General features: G+C 29.9%; 6 protein-coding genes and 1 long non-coding RNA gene across 10 annotated transcripts; 2 read left to right on the forward strand and 5 right to left on the reverse strand.

The window, feature by feature from the left end:
• Positions 1 to 37: 37 nt before the first annotated feature.
• Positions 38 to 5285, forward strand: LOC130663416 (uncharacterized). Its single transcript, XR_008989191.1, has 2 exons — positions 38 to 202; positions 3625 to 5285. It is a non-coding gene; the product is annotated as an uncharacterized LOC130663416 (long non-coding RNA).
• On the reverse strand, positions 428 to 2473 carry LOC130663414 (trypsin-like). Of its 3 annotated transcripts, none has more exons than XM_057462620.1 (6): positions 2196 to 2467; positions 2007 to 2104; positions 1761 to 1929; positions 1547 to 1672; positions 825 to 953; positions 428 to 741 (listed from the first exon to the last, which is right to left on the reverse strand). In XM_057462620.1, the coding sequence occupies exons 1-6, from the start codon at positions 2370 to 2372 to the stop codon at positions 499 to 501; spliced, it is 942 nt and encodes a 313-aa protein (XP_057318603.1). In that variant the 5' UTR covers positions 2373 to 2467; the 3' UTR covers positions 428 to 498. The 3 variants fall into 3 exon arrangements, with proteins under 3 accessions (XP_057318603.1, XP_057318605.1, XP_057318604.1); XM_057462622.1 differs by having other exon boundaries at positions 2007 to 2121; positions 2196 to 2297; XM_057462621.1 differs by lacking the exon at positions 825 to 953 and having other exon boundaries at positions 2196 to 2473.
• Positions 2499 to 6306, reverse strand: LOC130663415 (uncharacterized). Its single transcript, XM_057462623.1, has 6 exons — positions 5977 to 6306; positions 4417 to 4619; positions 4188 to 4320; positions 3666 to 3799; positions 3097 to 3298; positions 2499 to 2693 (listed from the first exon to the last, which is right to left on the reverse strand). The coding sequence occupies exons 1-6, from the start codon at positions 6038 to 6040 to the stop codon at positions 2581 to 2583; spliced, it is 849 nt and encodes a 282-aa protein (XP_057318606.1). The 5' UTR covers positions 6041 to 6306; the 3' UTR covers positions 2499 to 2580.
• A 548-nt stretch (positions 6307 to 6854) lies between these two features.
• Positions 6855 to 10628, reverse strand: LOC130663413 (receptor-type tyrosine-protein kinase FLT3-like). Its single transcript, XM_057462618.1, has 9 exons — positions 10226 to 10628; positions 9738 to 9954; positions 9185 to 9351; positions 8839 to 9067; positions 8642 to 8760; positions 8452 to 8542; positions 7963 to 8377; positions 7573 to 7880; positions 6855 to 7486 (listed from the first exon to the last, which is right to left on the reverse strand). Exons 1-9 carry the CDS (start codon positions 10465 to 10467, stop codon positions 7064 to 7066), a joined length of 2211 nt encoding a protein of 736 aa, XP_057318601.1. The 5' UTR covers positions 10468 to 10628; the 3' UTR covers positions 6855 to 7063.
• A 1194-nt stretch (positions 10629 to 11822) lies between these two features.
• On the forward strand, positions 11823 to 18056 carry LOC130663151 (transcription initiation factor TFIID subunit 1). 2 transcript variants are annotated; one of them, XM_057462255.1, is made up of 5 exons: positions 11823 to 11959; positions 12076 to 16300; positions 16366 to 16608; positions 16697 to 17768; positions 17839 to 18056. In XM_057462255.1, exons 2-5 carry the CDS (start codon positions 12101 to 12103, stop codon positions 18054 to 18056), a joined length of 5733 nt encoding a protein of 1910 aa, XP_057318238.1. In that variant the 5' UTR covers positions 11823 to 11959; positions 12076 to 12100. The 2 variants fall into 2 exon arrangements, with proteins under 2 accessions (XP_057318238.1, XP_057318237.1); XM_057462254.1 differs by having other exon boundaries at positions 11825 to 11973.
• A 155-nt stretch (positions 18057 to 18211) lies between these two features.
• On the reverse strand, positions 18212 to 19810 carry LOC130663153 (uncharacterized). Its single transcript, XM_057462257.1, has one exon. It carries the CDS (start codon positions 19808 to 19810, stop codon positions 18212 to 18214), a length of 1599 nt encoding a protein of 532 aa, XP_057318240.1.
• A 123-nt stretch (positions 19811 to 19933) lies between these two features.
• On the reverse strand, positions 19934 to 22434 carry LOC130663155 (cytochrome P450 6k1-like). The gene is made up of 7 exons (XM_057462258.1): positions 22292 to 22434; positions 21801 to 21851; positions 21200 to 21732; positions 20774 to 21142; positions 20525 to 20709; positions 20172 to 20460; positions 19934 to 20108 (listed from the first exon to the last, which is right to left on the reverse strand). Exons 3-7 carry the CDS (start codon positions 21717 to 21719, stop codon positions 19939 to 19941), a joined length of 1533 nt encoding a protein of 510 aa, XP_057318241.1. The 5' UTR covers positions 21720 to 21732; positions 21801 to 21851; positions 22292 to 22434; the 3' UTR covers positions 19934 to 19938.
• Between the last annotated feature and the right edge of the window lie 45 nt (positions 22435 to 22479).

Here is a 22479-nt window from a genome sequence, read left to right on the forward strand (position 1 = left end):
TAAAAAATTATACTTGTCATCCATAACAACACGAAGGCTAGATATCTAGCCTTCGTGGTGTTCTCCGTTCTCTGATCATGTCTGTGAATGTGTGTGTTGTTCGTGTAGTTTTAATTTAATTTCAAACCGTGTGGCAGCGCGCAAGTAGATTTTTAGTTTAAAAATAACTTTCGTAAGCTACAAGCTCGTATTTATTATACAGGTACTTACTTATATTAATTGTAATTAATGTTAATTAAATTCACTGAGTACTTTCCGAAATACACTGCTCGAATTTTGCCGCTAAATTTAAAAACATAAATTACAAAATTTATTTAAGGGTCAAAAATTATATTTATGGCACAAAAAGTTTAAAAATTTTTGCAGTGCATTTCAAAATCTCCATGCTTATGTATATATATATCTAATAATTTATTTGAATCTTACTCATTAAGGACAATTATGAATATAATTTTTTACATGTTATTTAAGGTATAATTTATCCAGTTTTTATTCGTGTTAAATATTTAATGATAATATAAAATAATAATTGAGTATAACGGGGATGGCAATAATGAGAAAAAGGTAATGATTGAAAATAATAATCGATGAATGATTTCTCATTATAGCACGATTGATCCAATGTAAATAATGATCAACTCGTGTATATACTCCCGGTGACTGACGTTCAGCACAACCATATCCCCAAGATACGATACCCACTTGTGTTTTATTGCAAATAAGTGGGCCACCGCTGTCACCCTAACAACCAAAAAGACAATCTCTATTATTGATTATCTCATAGGTTTGATATATTATATAGATATATCAACAATTTCCCATACTTGACAAGCGTCAACACCGCCCTCCTTTCTACCTGCACACATCTGTGTATCAGGTATTTCTCCTCCTAGATATTTTCCACACTCTTCATTATTCATTAATGGTATTTCTACTTTCCTCAATACAATTGCCTGGATTTTATTTTATTTACTTACAATTAGAGACTAAATAAATTAACCAATTAGATTACTTATAGATAAAGGCCATATTCTCAATAAACTTTTTATAAAGTATCTATCTGATAAAATATTACACTAGTTTGGTTATTTTTAATTTATTAAAAAAATATTTTCATCAATATTTGCCCGGGCAACTATTCAATAACATAATTATTATTATGAAACATCCTTTGGTTTGACATAAAGTTGTTCACAGAGAGAACAAAAAGAAAATAAATTCAATCTTTTGAACCTGAATAAGCCAAATCTTAAACCTTTTGCTTGCAAGATTTAAATAAAATAACAAACATTTTTAGTTGCTATTAAATTTTTTTCAGATAAAATGGGGAATATTTTTTTCCGTGACAAAAATTTTTCTCAAATTAATTTTTTTATGAGCTTATTGAGAAAAAAAATTTTTTTTTTTTTTTAAAGTACTAGATAAATTCCGGTCACCCGATAATTAGCAAAAAAAAAAAAAAAATGCGGTTAATAGAAAAATAGCCGATCTGACATAAAATTCGTCAGAATTAAAAAAAAAAAATATATAATAATAATAAAAGTACCGAATGAAGAGTTTTTGTATCTCCCCATCCTGTAGTCGCACAAATTTCACTTTCCTCATGATTTTCTCTCCTGCTTGGAAGATTTATAAAATTAACGTAACTCGTTAAATGAAAAGGCTCAACTAGCTAAAACAAAGCATAAAGCATAAAAATTATTTAAAATTTTCTCACAATACTAAAGATGAAAAGAAAAGAAAAAATAAATAAATGAAACCTGTATTAGCCCAACATCATGAATCATAGTGCGAAAATTGAACCGCTGATGCGGTATCAGTCTATAAATATTTTGTATTTGCCATGTGGGAGCGTACTTAAGATTTGTACTTCCAGCCACAACTACAAAGAGCCAAGGGTTGAAAGGTGTCCATCGGCCGCGAGAAATTCTAACGACCAAATAAAAAATAACATAACTTAAACTCTACAAACATAAATTAACGTTTGTTGTTTAAATTTTAAGTACCTCAGACAAAGACAATGGGCTGCCGTTAACACAAATCTAGGTTTAATATAACTACCGCCGCAATAGTGCTCAGAATCATGTCGCCATTGCATTGAAACCTAGTTTAATATTTAACCTTGTCCGATAATTATTTATTATACAAACCAACAATTCACCAACAACAACAACAACAACAAGAAACAAACTTACCATAAATGGTAATTTATTAATAAGCTCTGGGTGACCTCCAACAATTCTATTAGAAATTGTCAGATTATCTTCTTCATTATTATCATCATCTCCATTGACCGCCAATGAATATTCAATTCTACTCACAAAATTAATAATTATAAAAACATAACAAATATTTGACAGCTGGACACTCATTTTTAAAATAAAAAAAAAAAAAATTTTTTTTTATTAAAACATTTGAACGCAAATTTTTTAAATATTTCTTCATCTGTTATATTTTTAATTTTTTATATATATATTACATCTGGTTTATTTTTAAAATTGTTTTTTCAATTTATTTAATATAGTATACTCTTTTTATTTAGCAATTGACATTTTATTTATAATTTAAGTATAATTATAATTAAATATAGATTTTGTGTAACACACACAATACGCATAAAATAACGATCGGTGTGAGTCCACGTGGAAGAACAGCCAACGAAGGTGTTGGAGAGGGACCAGGAGTTATTTCCACTAGGCATAAATAAATAAATAATTATAAATAATAAATGTCAATAAAATCGATAGTTATTTACCGCGCAATAAGCTATCACCGTATAACATTTTATTTTATATTTACATATATTGTTTTAAGTAAAGAATCGGTAGTAAACTCAAAGTGATTGCGAAATTTATTTAAAACGGAATTTACTCTGTCATTTGGAGTTCTGGAGCTTAAAAAAAAAGTCACTCTGCATATGGAGTTAATATATAGGGAGTTTGTCTTTTCACCGGAGTCATTTTAAAGTGATATGAATTTTATTTCAATCCGGATATAATCCGCGTTCACTTTTCAATTCTTGTATTTGTGTACTTGATACTTAACAAACAATATATATGTATATTTGCTTACTGATATATATTATATTTTTGTTACCTGTTACAGTCTTTGTTCTAATGTCAGCGTAATCTTTCTGATGAATTAAATAGTTGGGTATTGTTGCTTGACAACTTATTTCTAGACGTCCATTTTTGCCGGCGTGTAAATCCGAAACTTGAATAGACAATTGTGATCTTGCTGACATTAAATGTTTTTTATGTTGACGGTATGGAAAAGTTGTAACACGTGTTTCAATAACCTGGATTTTGTCGTATAAATTTATATTACTAGATAATTATTTTTAAAAATATATTAATATATTATAAAATTTTGTCTGACCTATTAATTACATTGGATATGTTGATTTTAATATTTATTATATAAAAATTTTTATTATTTATTTAAAATGATAAAAAAATATTGTATGCAAATTCAATGAATAAATTATTTTACTGGTCGGTAGAAAAAAAAAAACATTGATAATGAATAAATTTGAAATGTAATTGTCGGTTAACAATGACACTAACATATGCTAATTGAAAATTAACATATTTACTTAATTATGAATTAAAAAATTAATTACAGGATATCAGCGATATTAAAATATGAATAAATATATGACATACTTCTAATCCATTGATGAGCCATGTCAAATGAGGAACTGGATTCGCAGGAGCTGAGGTACAATTTGCCTCGAGGACTTCTCCTACTGTGTAAACAGCCTTCTTGAAAGTTATGTGCGGATTATCCGACTGAGGTACTGGAAGACACAAAGACAAATGATATAATTTATATCATTGTCTGTCTCTCGACATTTCAACAGCCCTCTAAGTACTCGAGTAAAACTATTTTTAACAGTATCATTATCTAAAGAGCACTCAATAAAATAATAATTTACCGCAAGTCTTTTTTATCTCGCATTACAGCAGATATTTATTTTTCTCAAAATTAATAGAAAAAATTATATTTAAAGCTTTTTAGTAAAATTTAGGGGGTACCTCCTATCCTATATAAATTAAGTCATAAAGGCTCCAATCTTTACCGATAATAAAACTAATTTTAAATAACGTTACTTGGCGGTTAGTAGTGTCAGCAGTAGATAATGGGCGGAGGTAATAAAAAAATATGAATGAATTATTTATAATTACCTATAACTTGTAGCTTTACTTCGTCCGAGCTTTCAGTATAAATTGGATAAGTAGAGCTTACCAAGCAGGAATATGAGCCAGAGGCATCAAAGTGTACATCCTTTAATTTGATTGTCTTGCCATCGAGCGTATGCTTTAAAAATTAAGTTTTAGTAAATAATTACCAATTAAACCGGTGAAAAATAAATGATTAATTTTTTTCGGCAATAAATAATTAAGTAAAAATTACCTCAAATTCTAAACCGGGAGGCGGCGATTCTCTAAATGGATGATCTTTACGATCTCTTATATATTCCAATATTTTTTTATTATCTTTTAAAAATTCAACCTTATGAAGGTCATCTGGTGTGACAGTATGATTACATGTCAATGTCGCTGTACTGTTGTACTTGACGTAATTCGGGGCAATAAGCCGTACTTCTGGTGTTGCATCTATTAATATATATGTTGATAAAACACATCATAATCAAATTTTTAATTTAATTAAATTAACGGAAAATCTTTTAAAATATTAAAAATTATACACGGATTTGACATTTTAATTATTAATTCTCTTTGTATTATTATTATTATTATTATTATTATGATATTTATGTTTCGTACTTATGATTCAATTTATTTAAGTATGTTTAATATTTGAAATAAAAGTTTGTATTATTTTATTGTGTATAAGGTATAAACTACTGCTGCATAAAAAGTACAAAGAAAAAATAAAAGTTTAAAAAATGAAAAGAGAAAACAAATGGAGAATAAATGTTGACTAAATAAAAATATAAACTCAGAAGCGTATAAGCAAAGGGGTAGTTATAGTTACTGTAGCTTTAGGTGAGTAAAAAAAAACTAGAGTATAAATTAAAAATGAAAAATTGTGTTTGTTTAACGGCATGAGATTGAGATATTTTTAAAATTACTTAATATAAACGATAATTATAAAAAGCCTTGTTGCTGGGAGCCAGTTTGATATCGATTAGAAAATGCGTATCACGTTATTATACTCATAATTATTAAAACATAATTACTTAAAGCTTGTATCAATCTTTATATTTATTCCTACGTGTGATAGTTTTATTTAAAAAAACGAACGAACGAACGAACGAACGAACGAAATAACGAAAAGTTAAATAACATGTGAGCTGATATTGATTGGATGGATTTTAATTTAAAAATAAAAACACAATTGTCTTGATATCCGTTTGATAAATGTATCCATGACCTCATTATTCAATTGTGTGTTGAGAATCACTTTACGGATTATTCCACCTTCAGACTCTTAAACGTCTATTGTCTCTTGGTACTCTATAAGTTTATCGTCAGAATGTAAATAAATAAAATAAAAAAATGATAATAATCGTGACTAGGAATAAGGAACAGAAATAAAGTAAAATTATAAAAATAAAGGAAAATAATAATGAAAAGAAAAGGGCAAAAGACCCGTGAGGCCCGTGAGGTCCGTAAGCCACGAGCTACGGCGTTTTTTTCCTCTTTGAATTAGCATTGTATTTACGAGTATTCACGAGTAGACGGACTGTCAAGGGTCGGGTCATTCTTTCAGAGGGATTTTAGTTTAAGCTGAGAACTGCCGGGAAAGTAAAGGCACAGCCAATAGAGAACATATAGATAGTGCAGATTTGCTCCATCCCCCGGGGATCAAGGATAATAGACTAGATCATATATATGTTACATATATTTTAATAAATATAAATAAACAAAAAGAGGTGCACAATCAAAGCATTTTTAAGCTTAAGTAAAAAAAAAGTTTTGCATTAATAATTGACAATAAGTAACTTACATGAAAATAATTGTAAAATATATACGAATACGATTTTTTTCCATTCGGCTTGTTGTCGTGACATTTTTGTTACTATATTTTAAAAAAATTTTTTTTTTTATTTTACGATTTTTTTCTTTTTTTTTTTCTTTTTTTATTTACTTATTTTTTTTGGAGTTACAATTAATAGTAAGTGCTGGGATTACGTATAATTAAATTATTATTATTATAATATATATTTTAATCTACGTTATTAAATAGAAATGTGCGACTATTTTATACAGTGTGCTTTTAACTACTCAACTTCATGCCGAGTCGGCGCTACAACTGCTGGAGTGAGCTTTCGATCGGCATAACCACCCTTGCACGGATCTACATCCCTTCCTATTCCTGCCGTCACCTTACACCCCACTCACCCCACTATATCACGAGGGCGTAAACGCTGGTTCTTTTAGAGAGAGAAGAGACGATAACTTGTGGTGTATAGTTATAGTGAATAGGGAATAGCGGGTATAGTGGGTATAGTGAGAACAGTGAATTGTGCTGATGGGGATGGTGGTGGCAGTGGTGGTGGCAGTGGTGGTGCTCGATGTTCTGGAGGTGCTGGAACTACTCAAGAGAGGGATGGTTAGTGTTCTATAGTGTTATATGTGCGCCGACGTCGTCGCGTGGGCGAAATCACTCTCACGCAAATAGCTCAGATGTCTATGCGTCCTAGAAATATTAAAATGTCATTGCTTACATCATAGTTTTTATAAGGCATGCATTGATATCAGGCTAAAGGATATATATATATATATAATCAAAAAGAGAAGAATAAGATCAAGTTGTAAGTAGCGGCGGCTAAATAAAAGATCAAGGATAAAATAACTAAATAAAAAATAATAAATGTGAAATTATTCATGAATGCAGTTCAGACATTATTTTATTAAATATTTATTTACAATATTTTGTATTATAAAATTTTTAAAAAATTTCTTTTTGTTTTTGTTTTTTTTTTAAGAAAATTAAAATAATTTATTGTTTAATTTAAATTAATAATAACATTAGGTCTAATAATAAGCATAGGAAAATTGATTATACTCCTTTAAGTCCTATATTATTTATTTTAATTAAAGTGTAACGAGATCGTATAAGAAGGATTAGAAATAGACGTATTGATTCTATTGTAGAATGAATTGAGTTGTTTGATAATTTCTATAAAATTGGGGCGCATCGCGGCCTGTGAAGACCAGCACGTGTTCATAAAATGGTTAAATTCGGTTGAAATATTATTGGGACACTTTAAACGACAGTTATTCTCGACAATGTACTGTAGCAATTTTTCATCTTGTATTTCAGAGTAAGGAAAAGCGCCAAGGGTTAATATTTCCCAAAGTACTACCGCGTAAGACCACACGTCACTTTTAGAAGTAAAAGCACGATCTCGAAGAGCTTCGGGTGCCATCCAACGTACTGGCAGTCGGCGTACTCCATTACCACTTTGTCCAATTATATAAATACCGTCTCGAGATAATCCAAAGTCTGATACCTATTTTTATAATTTATATTATAATCATCTACAGTTATTTGAAAAAAAAAAAACATATATATTCAATTTATTTGATAAATAATTACTTTCAATGTTAGATTTGATGTAACAAGAACATTTCTAGCCGCTAAATCTCTATGAACAATATATTTTTTTTCCAAGTGCGCCATACCTTGAGCAATGTCCATTGCAAAGTTAATAAATCGATAGTTATCAATAGTCCCACCTGTTGAGTGATTAATTTTTTTTCCAATTCTATTTTGGTATTGGACATTCGTGTAAGAATGATTGTTATTGTCTTGAAATGTAATTGAATTAGTTGCTGACGCTGATGGTGAAATTGAAAAAATGTCACCTATTGGAGACACACTTCTATTGGACGTTTCGTGTAAAGCTAAAAATTAATTTTAAAATCAATTAACTATCGATTTTATCTTATTTTCACTCATGTGTAATTAATAGCTATTGATTATTACACTCGGTTGCAACGGATTTAAATGTTGCTGTTGTTGTTGTTACTTTTTTATCTGTACGATCACGCAATTGGTGAAGATAACTGAGTAAATCACCCCCCTCAATGTACTCCAAAATAATACAAATAGGATTATCGAGCTTAGTACAACAGCCAATAAGTTTAACAAGATGTGGATGAAAACCAGCACGTTTCATTGTAGTTATTTCATCAAAAAATTCACGACGCGCTTCTGTCTTGTCAATAAAATTTAAAGGATTTGTCATTTTAACAGCAATAGGAAAACCATTTTCATTATTATTAATATCCGAGTCTAAATAACCGAAATAAACTTTGCCAAATTGTCCGTTACCGAGTTGATTTAAAATTTTTATACGGTCATACGATATTTCATAATTATCTGTTGTATTTTCAGGTGTCTAAAAAAAATAATTTATAAATTTATTAATTAAATCATGAAAAAAATAATAAATTAATGAATTATTTATTTAACCTCAATAAATTGATCTGCATATAATATATTTTTATTTTTAAGTATCGAATTAATCCATCCACTTCCGTCAGATATTCGTATATTATTAATCCTAAAAATGATTTAGGTCACAATAATGTTATTTTAATCGGTAAATTATGTTGACATTAAATCTAAAAGGTAAATATATTTATTGCTAAAAAATACTCACCCAGACGTGACGTGATTTAGTAAAATGAATTTGTAATTTTCATGACCTCGATTCAAAAGGTAAAGGAACAGTCCAATAATTATTAGACATATTATTACCACTGTACTCCATATCAACGACTAGAAAAAAAAAATTATTTTAACATATATCAATTATTTATTTTTATTTTTAGTTTTTATATAAATAATTTTTTTTACTTTACTGTAAGTTGTGATTGACATGTTCCCTTTAATAATAAAATCACTCATACGTCCACGGCAACCATGGGGATCTTCAGCGACAACGAATATTTTAATTTCATTATTAATAATCAATTTTGATTCTGTATTCCATTGATATGAAAATGTGCTGGATGACACATTGTCAAGTTTTGTTAAATTAAATACTGGAATTCCATTTTTAGACATCAAAATCGGTACAGAGTAACTGAAAATAATATTTTTATTAAACTGTTATTTAAAATTAATTTTTAAGTTATTTTTATTAAAATGAAATCAAGCTCTATAAAGTTAGATAATAAAGTTATTTTATTATTTATCATACCCGATAACAAATGTAGAAAATGTTGAATTATTTGATATTATGCTCCATGTTATTAATATTTTATTAGAATCTATTACTGCAGCATTAACTCGGAGTAAAGGAAGTAATTTTGAAGATTCATCACAATTACATAAATTACCTACACAATTTGGTACTGTAACATTTATCTAAAAAATTTAAAAAAGTAAAATCTAAAAAACTGTTGGTCCAGCGGGAAAACTCAAAAACTTGCCGTTGTTTTCGAGCTCAGGGAGATTTCTATCGATCCTTGGACCTCAAAACGTCGAGATCTGATGAAAACTCGATTTTTAAAAATTTCACCGAAACCAATAACTTTTATTTTATCGAAAATTTTAAATTTTCATAGCGAGAAGTTAAAAAAACAATCATAATTTCTTTAATATCATAATTTAAAAAATAATTTTTTTATATTGATCGAATTATTTTAAAAGTTACTTGTAAAAAATTAAATTTAGCGAGATATTAATTTTATTGAAAGGAAATTAGTAATTAGTTATAGAAATTTTAAGAGAAGATAAAAATTATACTTTACTTTAGCAGCATTTGAATAAGCATTTATTCGTGGGTTAGCAAAAACTTGAATTTCATATTGACAACTAGGTCGTATTTTTAATTCTGGTACATCTGAGAAAAATGAATTTTCAGGAAGGACAATACTCAGTTGACTATCACTTGGTGTCGTGTAAAAACTGCTTTCTTCCGGGCAGCTAATTTCATTGTTTTTATTTGTAATAGAATTTATAAAAATACTGAAATTTAAAAAAAAACATAGTAGTAATGTATTTTATTAAAACTTTAAATTTAGCAGGTGCAAGATAATTTGTAGATTATAAATAAATAAATTGAAAAAAAAAAAAAAAGCGCGTACTGATTTTTCACGTATCTAAATACCCATTTTTTAAATTTACGTTTTATTAATTTTTTATTTATTGAAAAATTAAAAATATTGCCAATTGTCAGCAACATTCACACTCATTATTTTATTTGATTAATAATTAAAAAAAAAACTAAATAAATTACCTGTATGATGAAGGATGCCATGGGTATTGCGGAGGTAACCACGAAATGTTAAACTTTAACACGCTATGATAGCTATTATCGTCATTAATATTTCGTAATTCATCAAATATTTCTACTATCAAGTTTCGCGGCGCGCCACCAGACACGTTATTTATTATTGATGTGTTAATGACATTAAAATTTTTGATAAAAATAATAATATTTGTTAAAAAAATTATCGATTTTTCAAATTTGTAAAACATTTCATTTTATTTTAATTCAATTAATTATTCAAATAATCAATGACGAAAAAAAAAAAAAATATTGAACATTTAATTTTATTTAAAGCTACATTATAAAAAATTATATACTTGTAATAAAATATATATTCAGGTAAATTGATAGCAATTGTCAATTCTCAATTGACTACTTGGCATACTAGATCTTTCTTATCATTTACGTTTCACAGTAACCTCAAGATACCTTTTGTATTTATAATATAAACAGATAAAATTTTTTTTTCTTTGTTATCCCCAAGTAAACATTATCATGATAATGATAATAATATAAAAAAACAACATTTATAAATAAATTTTTTACCCCAAGCATCGTCAGATATTTCTAACATTTTTTTTCTTTTTTCCTCAACGGTATTATTAAATAAACTTTAAATTAATTAGAAAACTTATTATGTTTCCTTAAAACAATGTACCGGAAGTACAATAATAATAAATTCAAGATCGGAGTAACTTTAAAACTTGCAATTTAATTATAAAAAAAAATATTTTTGTTAATAATTTATTTGTATTTTAAAAAGTTTGATAAATATGTAAAATTTTTTTTTTTTTTTTTTTTTAACGATTTATAAAAACTTTTTTTGACATTAGATTCGCAAAATAATGAATCGATGCATCATTAATTTTTATAATTTTCAACTAATAGGTAATAATTATAAAAATATAAAATGTATGTGAAAGTAAGTAAAAAATAAAATCTTTTAACGATTAAATTGATTAATTATGATGATTAAATTACTTAAGAGAAATCCAATACTTGATTGGCATAATTTATTTAAAACTGTCAAACAGATACAATTAATTAGAAATTAGTAAAGTAATACTAAATTTTTTCAATTTATGTCATAAAAAACAAAAATATATTATATATATTATCATGAAATTACAAGTAGGACAAATTGTTATGGATGACAAGTATAATTTTTTAAATAACTTGGGAATTAGGTAATTTGAATATACTTGTAATTAAAAGTCATACATTTTTTATGTATTATTTTAAATTAATTTCAATAAATTATCTTTATAATAAGTTTCATACATTTTAAAAATTATTTTTGCCGCCAATAATTTGAATTTTGTAAACTGATAACTAAAAATTTGTTCGTACCGACGATAAGTAATGACGACAACTTAAAGGACAACAATTTTGTTTTCTTTTTATTTTTGTCAAGCTCCTCTGCGCATCCAGTGCAGCCAGATCGCGGACGAAAAGTTTCCCCTTTCCAAGCACCGCTTAAGCTGTGAGTGATGCTAAAATGGTGCGAAGGAAGGGGAAACTTTTCGTCCACGATCTGGCTGCACTGTGCGCATCAGAATATATTAAGTACATATATATATAAATTTACCAGTAAGTGTTTACGTCATCGAGTTACGCTTACTATTAAAAAAATGTAAATAAAGAAAAAAAAAAAAGAGGAGTAAAAAATTAAATTAAACAATCGTCGATTGTTGTTTGGAGGTTTGGTTTTAATTGTACGATAAATAACTCACAACAATATAAATTAAAATTTTTTAAGTCATAACATAACCCTAAAGTAGTTTAAAATGACATTAACTAGATTTTATATATTTCAGAATAAATAAAAAAATAAATAAAAAAATGGGGTCATCAGATGAAGAAAACAATCATGATTATGATCAAGGAATAAATATGACGGGTTTTTTATTTGGTAACATCGACGAGAACGGTCAGTTGGAGGATGATATACTTGATGATGACGCTAAACAACATTTAGCGTCACTCGGGCGTCTTGGGTTGGGGTCTCTTCTTCAGGAAATGATGTCAGTTGATCAAGTTGATGAGAAACCTCAAGTGAATAATAAAAATCCCAATGATCCAGTGGAAAATGGTGTTGATTCAAAGGGTGATAATGATCTCAGTGATAACGATGATGACACTGATTATGACGCTAAATCACCAGCAGCTCTTGATTTTTCTGACATAAATGAGCTGGCCGAAGATTTTAATGAACTGACTGATAATGAAACAAAGCCGAAAATTGAAAAAGAAAATGTTGATTATGATGCTGATGATGAAGGTGTTAATAAATTGGATAAACAGTTGATGCCACCGCCACCGCCACCGGTACCAGAAGAAAAGGAAAATCTAACCCCTGAAGAAGTTGAAGCAGTGAGACAGAGAAAGCTTGAAACACCTTTAGCTTCAATGTTACCCTCAAAGTATGCAAATGTTGACGTCACTGAACTCTTTCCAGACTTTAGACCCAACAAAGTTCTAAGGTTTTCACGATTATTTGGTCCAGGTAAACCCAGTAGTTTACCTCAAATATGGCGGGGAGTTCGTAAGCGTCGTAAGAAAAAGAAGCATCATGAAGTACGTGATTCAGACTCGGGATCAGATCAAGAAGACAGAAAACCAAGATTCAAGGGATGGGTTATGAACTACGGACCTACACCTACACCTGATATCTGTGCTTCTGATGATGAGATAAAGTTACTGGCACCTGTTGAAGACAAAGAACAAGCGAGTAAAGTTGGTGATACTGGTGAAAATGGTGACATGGGTCCTAAAGTCGCTGATTGGCGTTTTGGTCCTGCTAAAATTTGGTATGACATGATCGATACATCTGAAACGGGTGAAGATTTTGATTATGGATTCAAATTAGCTGAAAGAAAAGACAATGACAATAATAATAATAATAATGAAAAAAGAGAAAGTGATCAAGAGTTTGCTGATGATGCTTTTCTTATGGTATCTCAGTTGCATTGGGAGGATGACGTTGTGTGGAATGGTGACGAAATAAAACATAAAGTAATGCATAAATTAAATAGCAAAAGTAATGCCGCTGGATGGGTACCCTCTAGTGGCAATAGAACTGCTCAGGCATTTAGTCAGCCTGGTAAAGGTGGTCCAGTCCCAGTTGCTCCAAATGTACGGCTTGCAACATCACAAATTCTTACTCCGTTGCACATGCAGTCGCAAAAAAATAAAATTGGGGGTAAAGGTAATCAGCAGCAACGTGAGGATAATTATGATGACACTTGGTACTCGATATTTCCAGTAGAGAATGAAGAATTGGTTTATGGTTTGTGGGAAGATGAAGTTATTTGGGATGCCAAGAATATGAAAAAAATTCCTAAACCAAAAATACTTACACTTGATCCAAATGATGAAAATATTGTCTTGGGAATTCCCGATGATATTGATCCAGCTTTGCTTCATAAAGATCACGGGCCACAGCCTAAAGTTAAAATTCCTCATCCCCATGTAAAGAAAAGTAAATTATTATTGGGCAAAGCTGGTGTCATAAATGTTTTAGAAGAAGATGCACCTCCCCCGCCGCCTAAATCACCAGATCGTGATCCATTTAATATATCCAATGATATATTTTACATGCCTAGATCATCGGAAACAACTCTGAGGCTAAAAGTTGGTGGTGGGAATTTGATACAACACAGTACGCCAGTTGTTGAACTACGCGCGCCATTTATTCAAACTCACATGAGTTTAGTAAGGTTGAGAAACTTTCACAGACCTGCATTAAAACGATTCAGTCATGGGCCACTGGCTCATCCAGGTCCACATCCAGTATTCCCACTGCTAAAGCATATAAAAAAGAAATCAAAGCAGCGGGAACAAGAAAGAATAGCTTCTGGTGGTGGTGATGTCTTCTTTATGCGAACTGCTGAAGACCTTACGGGTAAAGATGGTGAAATAATACTCGTTGAATTTTCAGAAGAGCATCCACCGTTGATGAATCAAGTTGGTATGTGTTCTAAAATGAAAAATTATTATAAAAGAAAAGCTGGAAAAGACACCGGACCACCAGAATATAAATACGGTGAGACTGCATACGCTCACACCAGTCCATTTCTTGGTATATTAACTCCTGGACAAAGTATTCAAGCTATGGAAAATAATATGTATCGCGTACCAATTTACGAGCATAAACCAATAAATACTGATTTTTTGGTAATTCGTACACGTCAGCAATATTATATACGTGAAATAGATGGAGTATTTGCTGCTGGACAAGAGTGCCCACTTTATGAGGTACCAGGTCCAAATTCAAAGCGTGCTAATAATTTTGTACGTGATTTTCTTCAAGTATTTATTTATCGTTTGTTTTGGAATTCACTTGATACACCCAGAAGAATTAAAATGGATGATATTAAAAAAGCATTTCCATCACACAGTGAAAGTAGTATAAGAAAACGTTTAAAATTATGCGCAGATTTCAAAAGAACTGGTATGGATTCTAATTGGTGGGTAATAAAACCAGATTTTAGATTACCAACGGAAGAAGAAATACGTGCGATGGTTTCTCCTGAACAGTGTTGCGCTTACTTTAGTATGATTGCCGCTGAACAGCGACTTAAAGATGCTGGTTATGGTGAAAAATTTTTATTTACTCCCCAGGATGACGATGATGAAGAGATGCAGCTGAAAATGGACGATGAGGTAAAAGTTGCACCTTGGAATACAACTCGTGCTTACATACAAGCAATGAAAGGCAAGTGTTTGCTCCAGCTGGCTGGTCCAGCTGATCCTACTGGCTGTGGTGAGGGATTTTCTTATGTTAGAGTCCCCAACAAACCAACAATAAGTAAAGAAGAGCAGGAAGCACAACCCAAGAGAACAGTAACTGGTACTGATGCTGATTTAAGACGATTGTCGCTTAATAATGCTAAAGCACTTCTCCGTAAATTTGGTGTACCTGAAGAAGAAATTAAAAAATTATCACGTTGGGAAGTTATTGATGTTGTAAGAACACTCTCGACGGAAAAGGCAAAAGCTGGTGAAGAGGGAATGACTAAATTTTCACGTGGTAACAGATTTTCAATCGCTGAACATCAAGAAAGATATAAAGAAGAGTGTCAGAGAATTTTTGATCTTCAGAATCGCGTTTTATCGTCCGCTGAGGTATTGAGTACTGACGAGGGTGAAAGTTCTGACGAAGATAGCTCGGATATCGAGGAGATGGGTAAAAATATTGAAAATATGTTATCGAATAAAAAAACAAGCTCACAATTATCATTAGAACGTGAAGAACAGCAGCGACAGGAGTTGAGAAAAATGTTGATGGGTGAATCACAAGAACAAGATGGTAAAAAGGGTAAAGATAAAAAAAAAGATGATGAAGAAGATAGTCGTGATCAAAGCCAAGGGTTTAATTCTCAACCGGGTCGTGTGTTAAAGATTTATCGGACTTTTCGCAATCCAGAGGGCAAAGAGTACACCAGAGTTGAGATTGTTCGGAAACCAGCAGTTATCGATACCTACATAAAGATAAGGAACTCTAAGGATGAGACATTTATCAAACAGTTTGCTACACTTGATGATGCACAAAAAGAAGAGATGAAGAGAGAAAAGCGGCGAATTCAAGAACAATTGAGGAGAATTAAAAGAAACCAGGAACGGGAAAAGTCTATCGGTGGTCCTTCGAGCCATTTTTCTTCGGCATTAAGCCTCGATCGAAGCAATACCAATACTCCGACTACGTCATCAGCCAGCAGTATCCTTCCATTCAGTACTTTTCCATCAAGTACTTTAGCTTCAAAACACTCAAAGTCGTCTGATCCGTCTCCATCAAAACGTAAGAAATCTAAATTGAAACCGGATTTAAAACTAAAATGTGGTGCCTGCGGTAATGTGGGACACATGAGAACCAATAAAGCCTGTCCGTTGTATCAAAATAGTATGGGAACAACAGCTCCCGTAAATGTTGCAATGACCGAAGAACAAGAAGAAGAAATTGAGAAACAGCTAAATGACGATGATCAAAATCTTGTAAATGTTGATGGTACTATCGTTAAACTTTCGACAAAAGTTATCAAGGTAATTTTTTTTTATTATTTATTTTGTCTATATATTATTTATTAATTAATTATTTTTTTTTTAAGCGTGCGGAAGAAATGAAAAAACGTACGTTATTACTTAAATTACCAAAAGATGCAATGAGTGGTAAAAAACGTCGTCGAGCTACTGGTGATGATCACTGTGATTATTTAAAAAGGCATCAAAAACCAGCAAATAGACGACGCACTGATCCAGTTGTTGTAATGTCAGGAATTTTGGAAAGTATATTAAATGAAATGAGAGATCTTCCTGATGTACAACCATTTTTATTCCCTGTAAATGCAAAGGTAAATTTAATAATAATAATTTAAATCATGGACAGGTAAAAGTTATCTGGTAGATTAAAAAATTTATTTTTTTAAAAATATTTTACAGGCTGTTCCAGATTATTACAATATTGTAAAAGATCCGATAGATTTACAAACAATAAGAGATAATTTACGGCAAAAGAAATATCAAAATAGAGCTGAGTTTTTGGTTGACGTAAATCGTATTGTTGAAAATTCGGTGCTCTACAATGGAGAACACAGTTCATTGACAGTAGCAGCAAAACGAATGCTGCAAACTTGTGTCCAAAGGCTTGCTGAAAGAGAAGAGAAACTTATGAGGCTCGAAAAAGCCATAAATCCTCTTCTTGATGATGATGATCAAGTTGCGCTGTCATATGTACTCGACAGTGTCACTAGCGAACTCAAAAAAATAAATGATGCATGGCCGTTCCTGAAACCTGTAAACAGAAAAACAGTAAAAGATTATTATAATGTTATAAAAACGCCGATGGATCTTGAGACAATAAGCAAAAAAATATCAGCAAATAAATATCACAGTCGCAATGAATATTTACGTGACGTTGAGTTAATACTTGAAAACTGCGTACAATTTAATTCACATGATTCACCATTTACGAGACAAGCACAGAACGTAGTTAAAGTTTGCAGAGAAATGTTAGATGGGTACAAAGAATATTTAACGGGATTAGAAAATAAAATTTTGCTTGTACAGCAGCGAGCTATGGAACAAGCGGACATTGATTCGTCCTGGATGGGACCTGATGATGAAAATTACTCGACTGCTGAACACGACTTCAGAGGCAGCCGGACAAATTCACCAGACAATCCTTTCAAAAAGTCTCATGTTGATGATTTTGATTTTGTTGATGTCGAGGGTGATGTTGATGCCAGCGAAAGTCCGACAAAAAGTGCCAGTACCAAAAAGAAGGACGTTCTTGAAGAGGATCTTCAATTTTCAAGTGAAGATGAGTTTGATGAAGTTCCATTTGTCTCTGAGGATCATAGAGAGCCAGGTGATTTAGAGGGAATGGAAATTGGGGTAATGCGAGTCGGTCAAGAAGGACCTGCTGATGATGACAGTCAACAGGTTGCTGAGGCAATGGTTCAGTTGGGAAATGTCAGATATTATGTTGATGAACAGCAATACATTCAACAAGGTATTATAATTTAATTATAATTAATAAAATATATATATTTTTTATTTTTTATTTAAAATTTTAATTACAGATGAAAGTATGGATGTAGATCCTAATTATGATCCATCGGATTTTCTGCTTGCCGGGTTACCCCCGCGGGCTGAAAAAGTTGAAGTTGATAAAATTCACGATGATCTGGCAGTATCTGAAAGTGAAGATGAAATAGAAACAGTTGACGAGCCATTGAAACAAGAAAACCAACAGCCGAGTCAACCTGACGAGGATGTTGGGGGTGATCTCTGGTTTTAAATAAATATATATAATTATATAAATATAACGGTAAAATATTACATAGCTAATATGTAATTTTATAATAACGTGTAATTAATAATATTTTTTTTTATAATTAACAAAATAGAGCAAGTGAATGAGTGTAATTGACGGTATTAAAAATTTAAAAAAATTTATTTTTCAGTAGCATTATCATGATCGTAAATATTTTTACGAAAGCATTTCCAAAGTCCAAAACGTGCCTCCCAATCGACGAAAAATAATTCGGATTTATTCCAAAGTACATAGTGAATTGCAAATACATAATTATTTTTTAGTGGTGGATTTAAATGAGGTGCCCATTGGGCTCGTTCCATCATAACTTTGTTAACATAATTATAAAGAATTTTAGCATTATAAATACGACAAATTAAAGTTATTACTGCCATAACTGTTGCATGAATATGATAAGACACTTTACGATTTATTTTAGAATTAATACTTTGTAGAGTTAATTCTTGAATATTCATAACAAGACAAATTAAAGCTGCTGCTGTAAATCCCGATGGTATTTCAACGGCCAGCAAACAGATACTGCAGTACGTTGATTCTAAATTAACTTTTGTCACTGCGTGTTTCATTAGACTTGACAATAAAGTATCATGAATTAATATACGATTATTTTTAAAAAACTCACACTCACTTTTACACTCTTTATTTATTTTAATTGAATAATTTGTCGTTTCGTAAAAAATTTTTGGTGTTAAAAAATATTTTTTATTGTTATTACGATCGATTATCTGTTGAAAAATTCTATTTCCCAGTAAATTTATTTTTCGATTTGATGATGATATCATTTCCATAAGACAATTAAATAATTTATCATTAATCATGTCTGTAATTAAATGTAATTTGTAATTTTTAGCTGTATACTCAACAATATTTTCTATTTCAAATATCATATTTTTAATATTTTCTTTTTCATTATTATAAATAATCCATGAGCACATTTTTTTAATTACCAATAATAAATAATTATTGGGTAAATTTTTAATAATATTGTGTAGTAAAATATAAAGACTGTTTTTTACATTATTATTATTTTTAATTAAATTTAAGGTACTGTCTATTATTAAATTATGATACATATCCAATAATCTTTCTAAGCTTGTCAATGTTTTAATTTTAATTGTCCAGGTATATTTATTATTATATAGTGTGTTAATTATATTTAAAATATCACGGGATATATTATCGTGATTTTTATAATTTGATGATAAGTCAATAATGTCTAATAAATAATTTAAAATATAATAAGTGTCAACATTTAATTTAAATAGGCCGTGAATTACATCACCGCTTAAATATTCCCATTGCCATAAATTATTTATATTTATTAATTTAATTATAACATCAACTACTTCCTGTATGTTTCTTCCGGCAATAAATACATTAAGTAAATGATAGTAATATATTTTTGATAATTGATAATTCTTGGTGTACTCTATTTTACATGGATTATTTAATCTGAGAAAGATATCTTGGTGGCATATAAACATTAATTTTATTGAACAGCTCAGATAATCTTGAGGATTTAAATTTTTTAGTATCAATAGATTTGACGGTTTTGTTATGGCTGACATTAGTTTCAGTGATTTTTTAATTATTATTTTTTGACTTGAAGTATTTGGTTGATTATTTGAGAAACATAAAATTTTTAATTGCTCTATTTGCTTGATTAAATCATTATTTTTATTTATCAGTGACACTCTTTGATTAATTAAACTGGACATGATTTTTTTTATTATTTTTATTATACCAAATATCTAATTAATTATATATAATAACAGTTGAATGTTTCTAAGTATTTTTTTTTATATCACTATATATTATTTGATTTTTTATTTATTGTTTCTACTGATTAATAATATTTTTCTCTGACATTTAAAAAGACACCCCCATCGGCACATGTTACGATAGATTTAGTATTGAATCGCATGGGAATCAAAGTTTCTTTGCATGAAGAAAATTCATACTTGGGTAGTAATTTTAAAAGTCCAATTTTCGTTTGAAGTAATCCTATGCGCATCCCTAAAAAAATGTATATTTTAATTTGTATTTGTTAATAAAAATAAGTATATTATAATTAATTACCGATGCAAACATGTGGACCTTCTCCAAAAGGTAAATAAACGCATGGTTTTCGTGTTTTTTTGTTAGCTTCAGAAAAACGTTCGGGATCATATTTTTTTGGATCCGGAAAATATTCCGGATCGAAATGTAATCCAGAAATAGAAATCATAACGGGTGTGCCTTTTTCTAACACCAGATTTGAATTGGGAATTTTGTAGTTTTCATTTGCTACGCGATCTAACACAGGCAGTGGAGGATATTTTCTCAAAGTTTCAGCGATTACCATATCCAAATACGGTAAGTTCATGGCCTATAAATTAATTTTTTAAATAAAAACATAAAAAAACAAAGTGATAGTAATTACGATCATGTACCAGGTCATAAGTAATTTTCCCTTCTGTTTGCTCTAATCCTTTGACAATTTCTGCTCGCAATTTATTTTGAATTTCCGGCTGAAGCGCCAGTTCGTAAAGAGTGAAACTCAAAGTTGATGAAGATGTTTCGAAACCCGCACTTAAAAATACAACCGCTTGAGCCAGTAAATTATCACCGTCAAAATCTTAAATTAAAATTTTAATTAACGTCGAATTAATTATATAAATGATAATTTAAAAATAAATTACCAAATTGATCGTGGAATAATTGAGTTTTGTTAGTTCTCAAATCTATTAACGCGTCAATTAAATCTCCTCTTTTACTTCCACATCGTTCTCTTTCATTGATAACATCCCACAAAGAATTACGTAAAAATGTCGCACTTTCCTTTGGTACAAATTTAAGTCCAAGTGGAGTTGCTAATTGTGGCGCAAAAAATAGTGACATTGCTTCAAAATTACGATAAAAAGTTGGATTAAATATTTTACGTCCGCTTTCACGAAATCCAGCATTCGGATGATTTAAACAATTAGCTCTAATTCCAAATGCCGTCGTTGAAATCATGTCAGTTGTGAATCTTGCACATAATTCTTTAACTTCCATTATTTCTCCTTTTCCTAAAACACAATAATTTAAAATAATCCTATAATTTATTAACTTAACTTTAGTATTACCTTTAAAATTGTGAGATTCCATAAGTGACATAAGATCGTCTCCAACATCAACCATAAGTTTAAACATTTTTTTGACCCTCCCAGAACTATAAATAGGGGTGAGTTTGGTTCTAACTATTTTCCACTGTGGATTTTTAATAAAAAATAAATTTGCGTCGCCAATTCGATCATGCGGACTTGCTTTAGCGAATCTGTCATTGAAATAATTAAAATCTTTTACAAGAATATTTTTAATAAGTTCCGGATCGCGAACTAAAAAAAAGGGTCTATCGAAAACATAAAACCCCATGTAAGGCAATCCAGCGCTCCATTCATACATATCTTGAGCCCACTGTCCTCCCGATCGTTTTGTCGTCAAACAATCACCAAAATTACCAACAAATGGAGTGGGTGTAATCTCAGCAACTCCCCGTCTCTTCCAGTACTTAAATTTTCTAGTCATGTACAAGTACAAGATAATTATTAATGTCGATAATAAAATTACACTATCCAGAACCCAATATTTTAATGTCAAAGCCATTTCTTCTTCTTCTCTATATATTATAAAATTTATTTCTTTAGGCAATGTAAATTTTTCTATGTATACTTCCAAATAACTTACATCACTTATTTCTTGTATAAATAATTTCAAAATTTATCAGCTGACAATTATCTGCGAACAAAATTATTAATTTTTTTACCGTTTGTTACATTTCATACTGCGCAAAATTTAGATAGTAAAAAATTAATTTAATTTATAATTCGTATTAAAAAAAAAAGTCTTTTTATAAAAAACATCATAACATGGGTGATTTTTTTTATCGTAACTGGAAATACGGTTACATAAACTGCGTAAAGTTTCTATATAATTTCACTTTTCACCTTCTTTTATACACATTCAATATGTTTTTAAAAAGTAATATTAATCTTATAATTTTAAACGATTAATAAAATTTTTTTTTTTTCTATTAAAATAAAAATCTCTGAATAATTATTCAAGTTTCGGTGTTAGATCAGAGGGTACATAAATTTATTTAAATAGAAATAACTTAAATTTTATCAATACAAGGCTACTTAATTAATTAATTAATTAATAATAATAATAATATTTACCTGTATAAATATGTAAACAGTGTCCGAAAGATAAACAAACACTTTGTTTCCTTGTTTTATGGTAAGCGGCTGTCTAACGTTACAGATCGTGCTCTTTAGGCTGCAGAAAGTGGTTTGGATCATTGGATCGTCTGAATAAAAATGCAAACCAGTAATGGAGATGAATGCCGGTACGCCGATACGCCTTT

The sequence above is a fragment of the Microplitis mediator genome, chromosome 2, assembly GCF_029852145.1.
Source record: "Microplitis mediator isolate UGA2020A chromosome 2, iyMicMedi2.1, whole genome shotgun sequence".
NCBI lineage: Eukaryota > Metazoa > Arthropoda > Insecta > Hymenoptera > Braconidae > Microplitis > Microplitis mediator.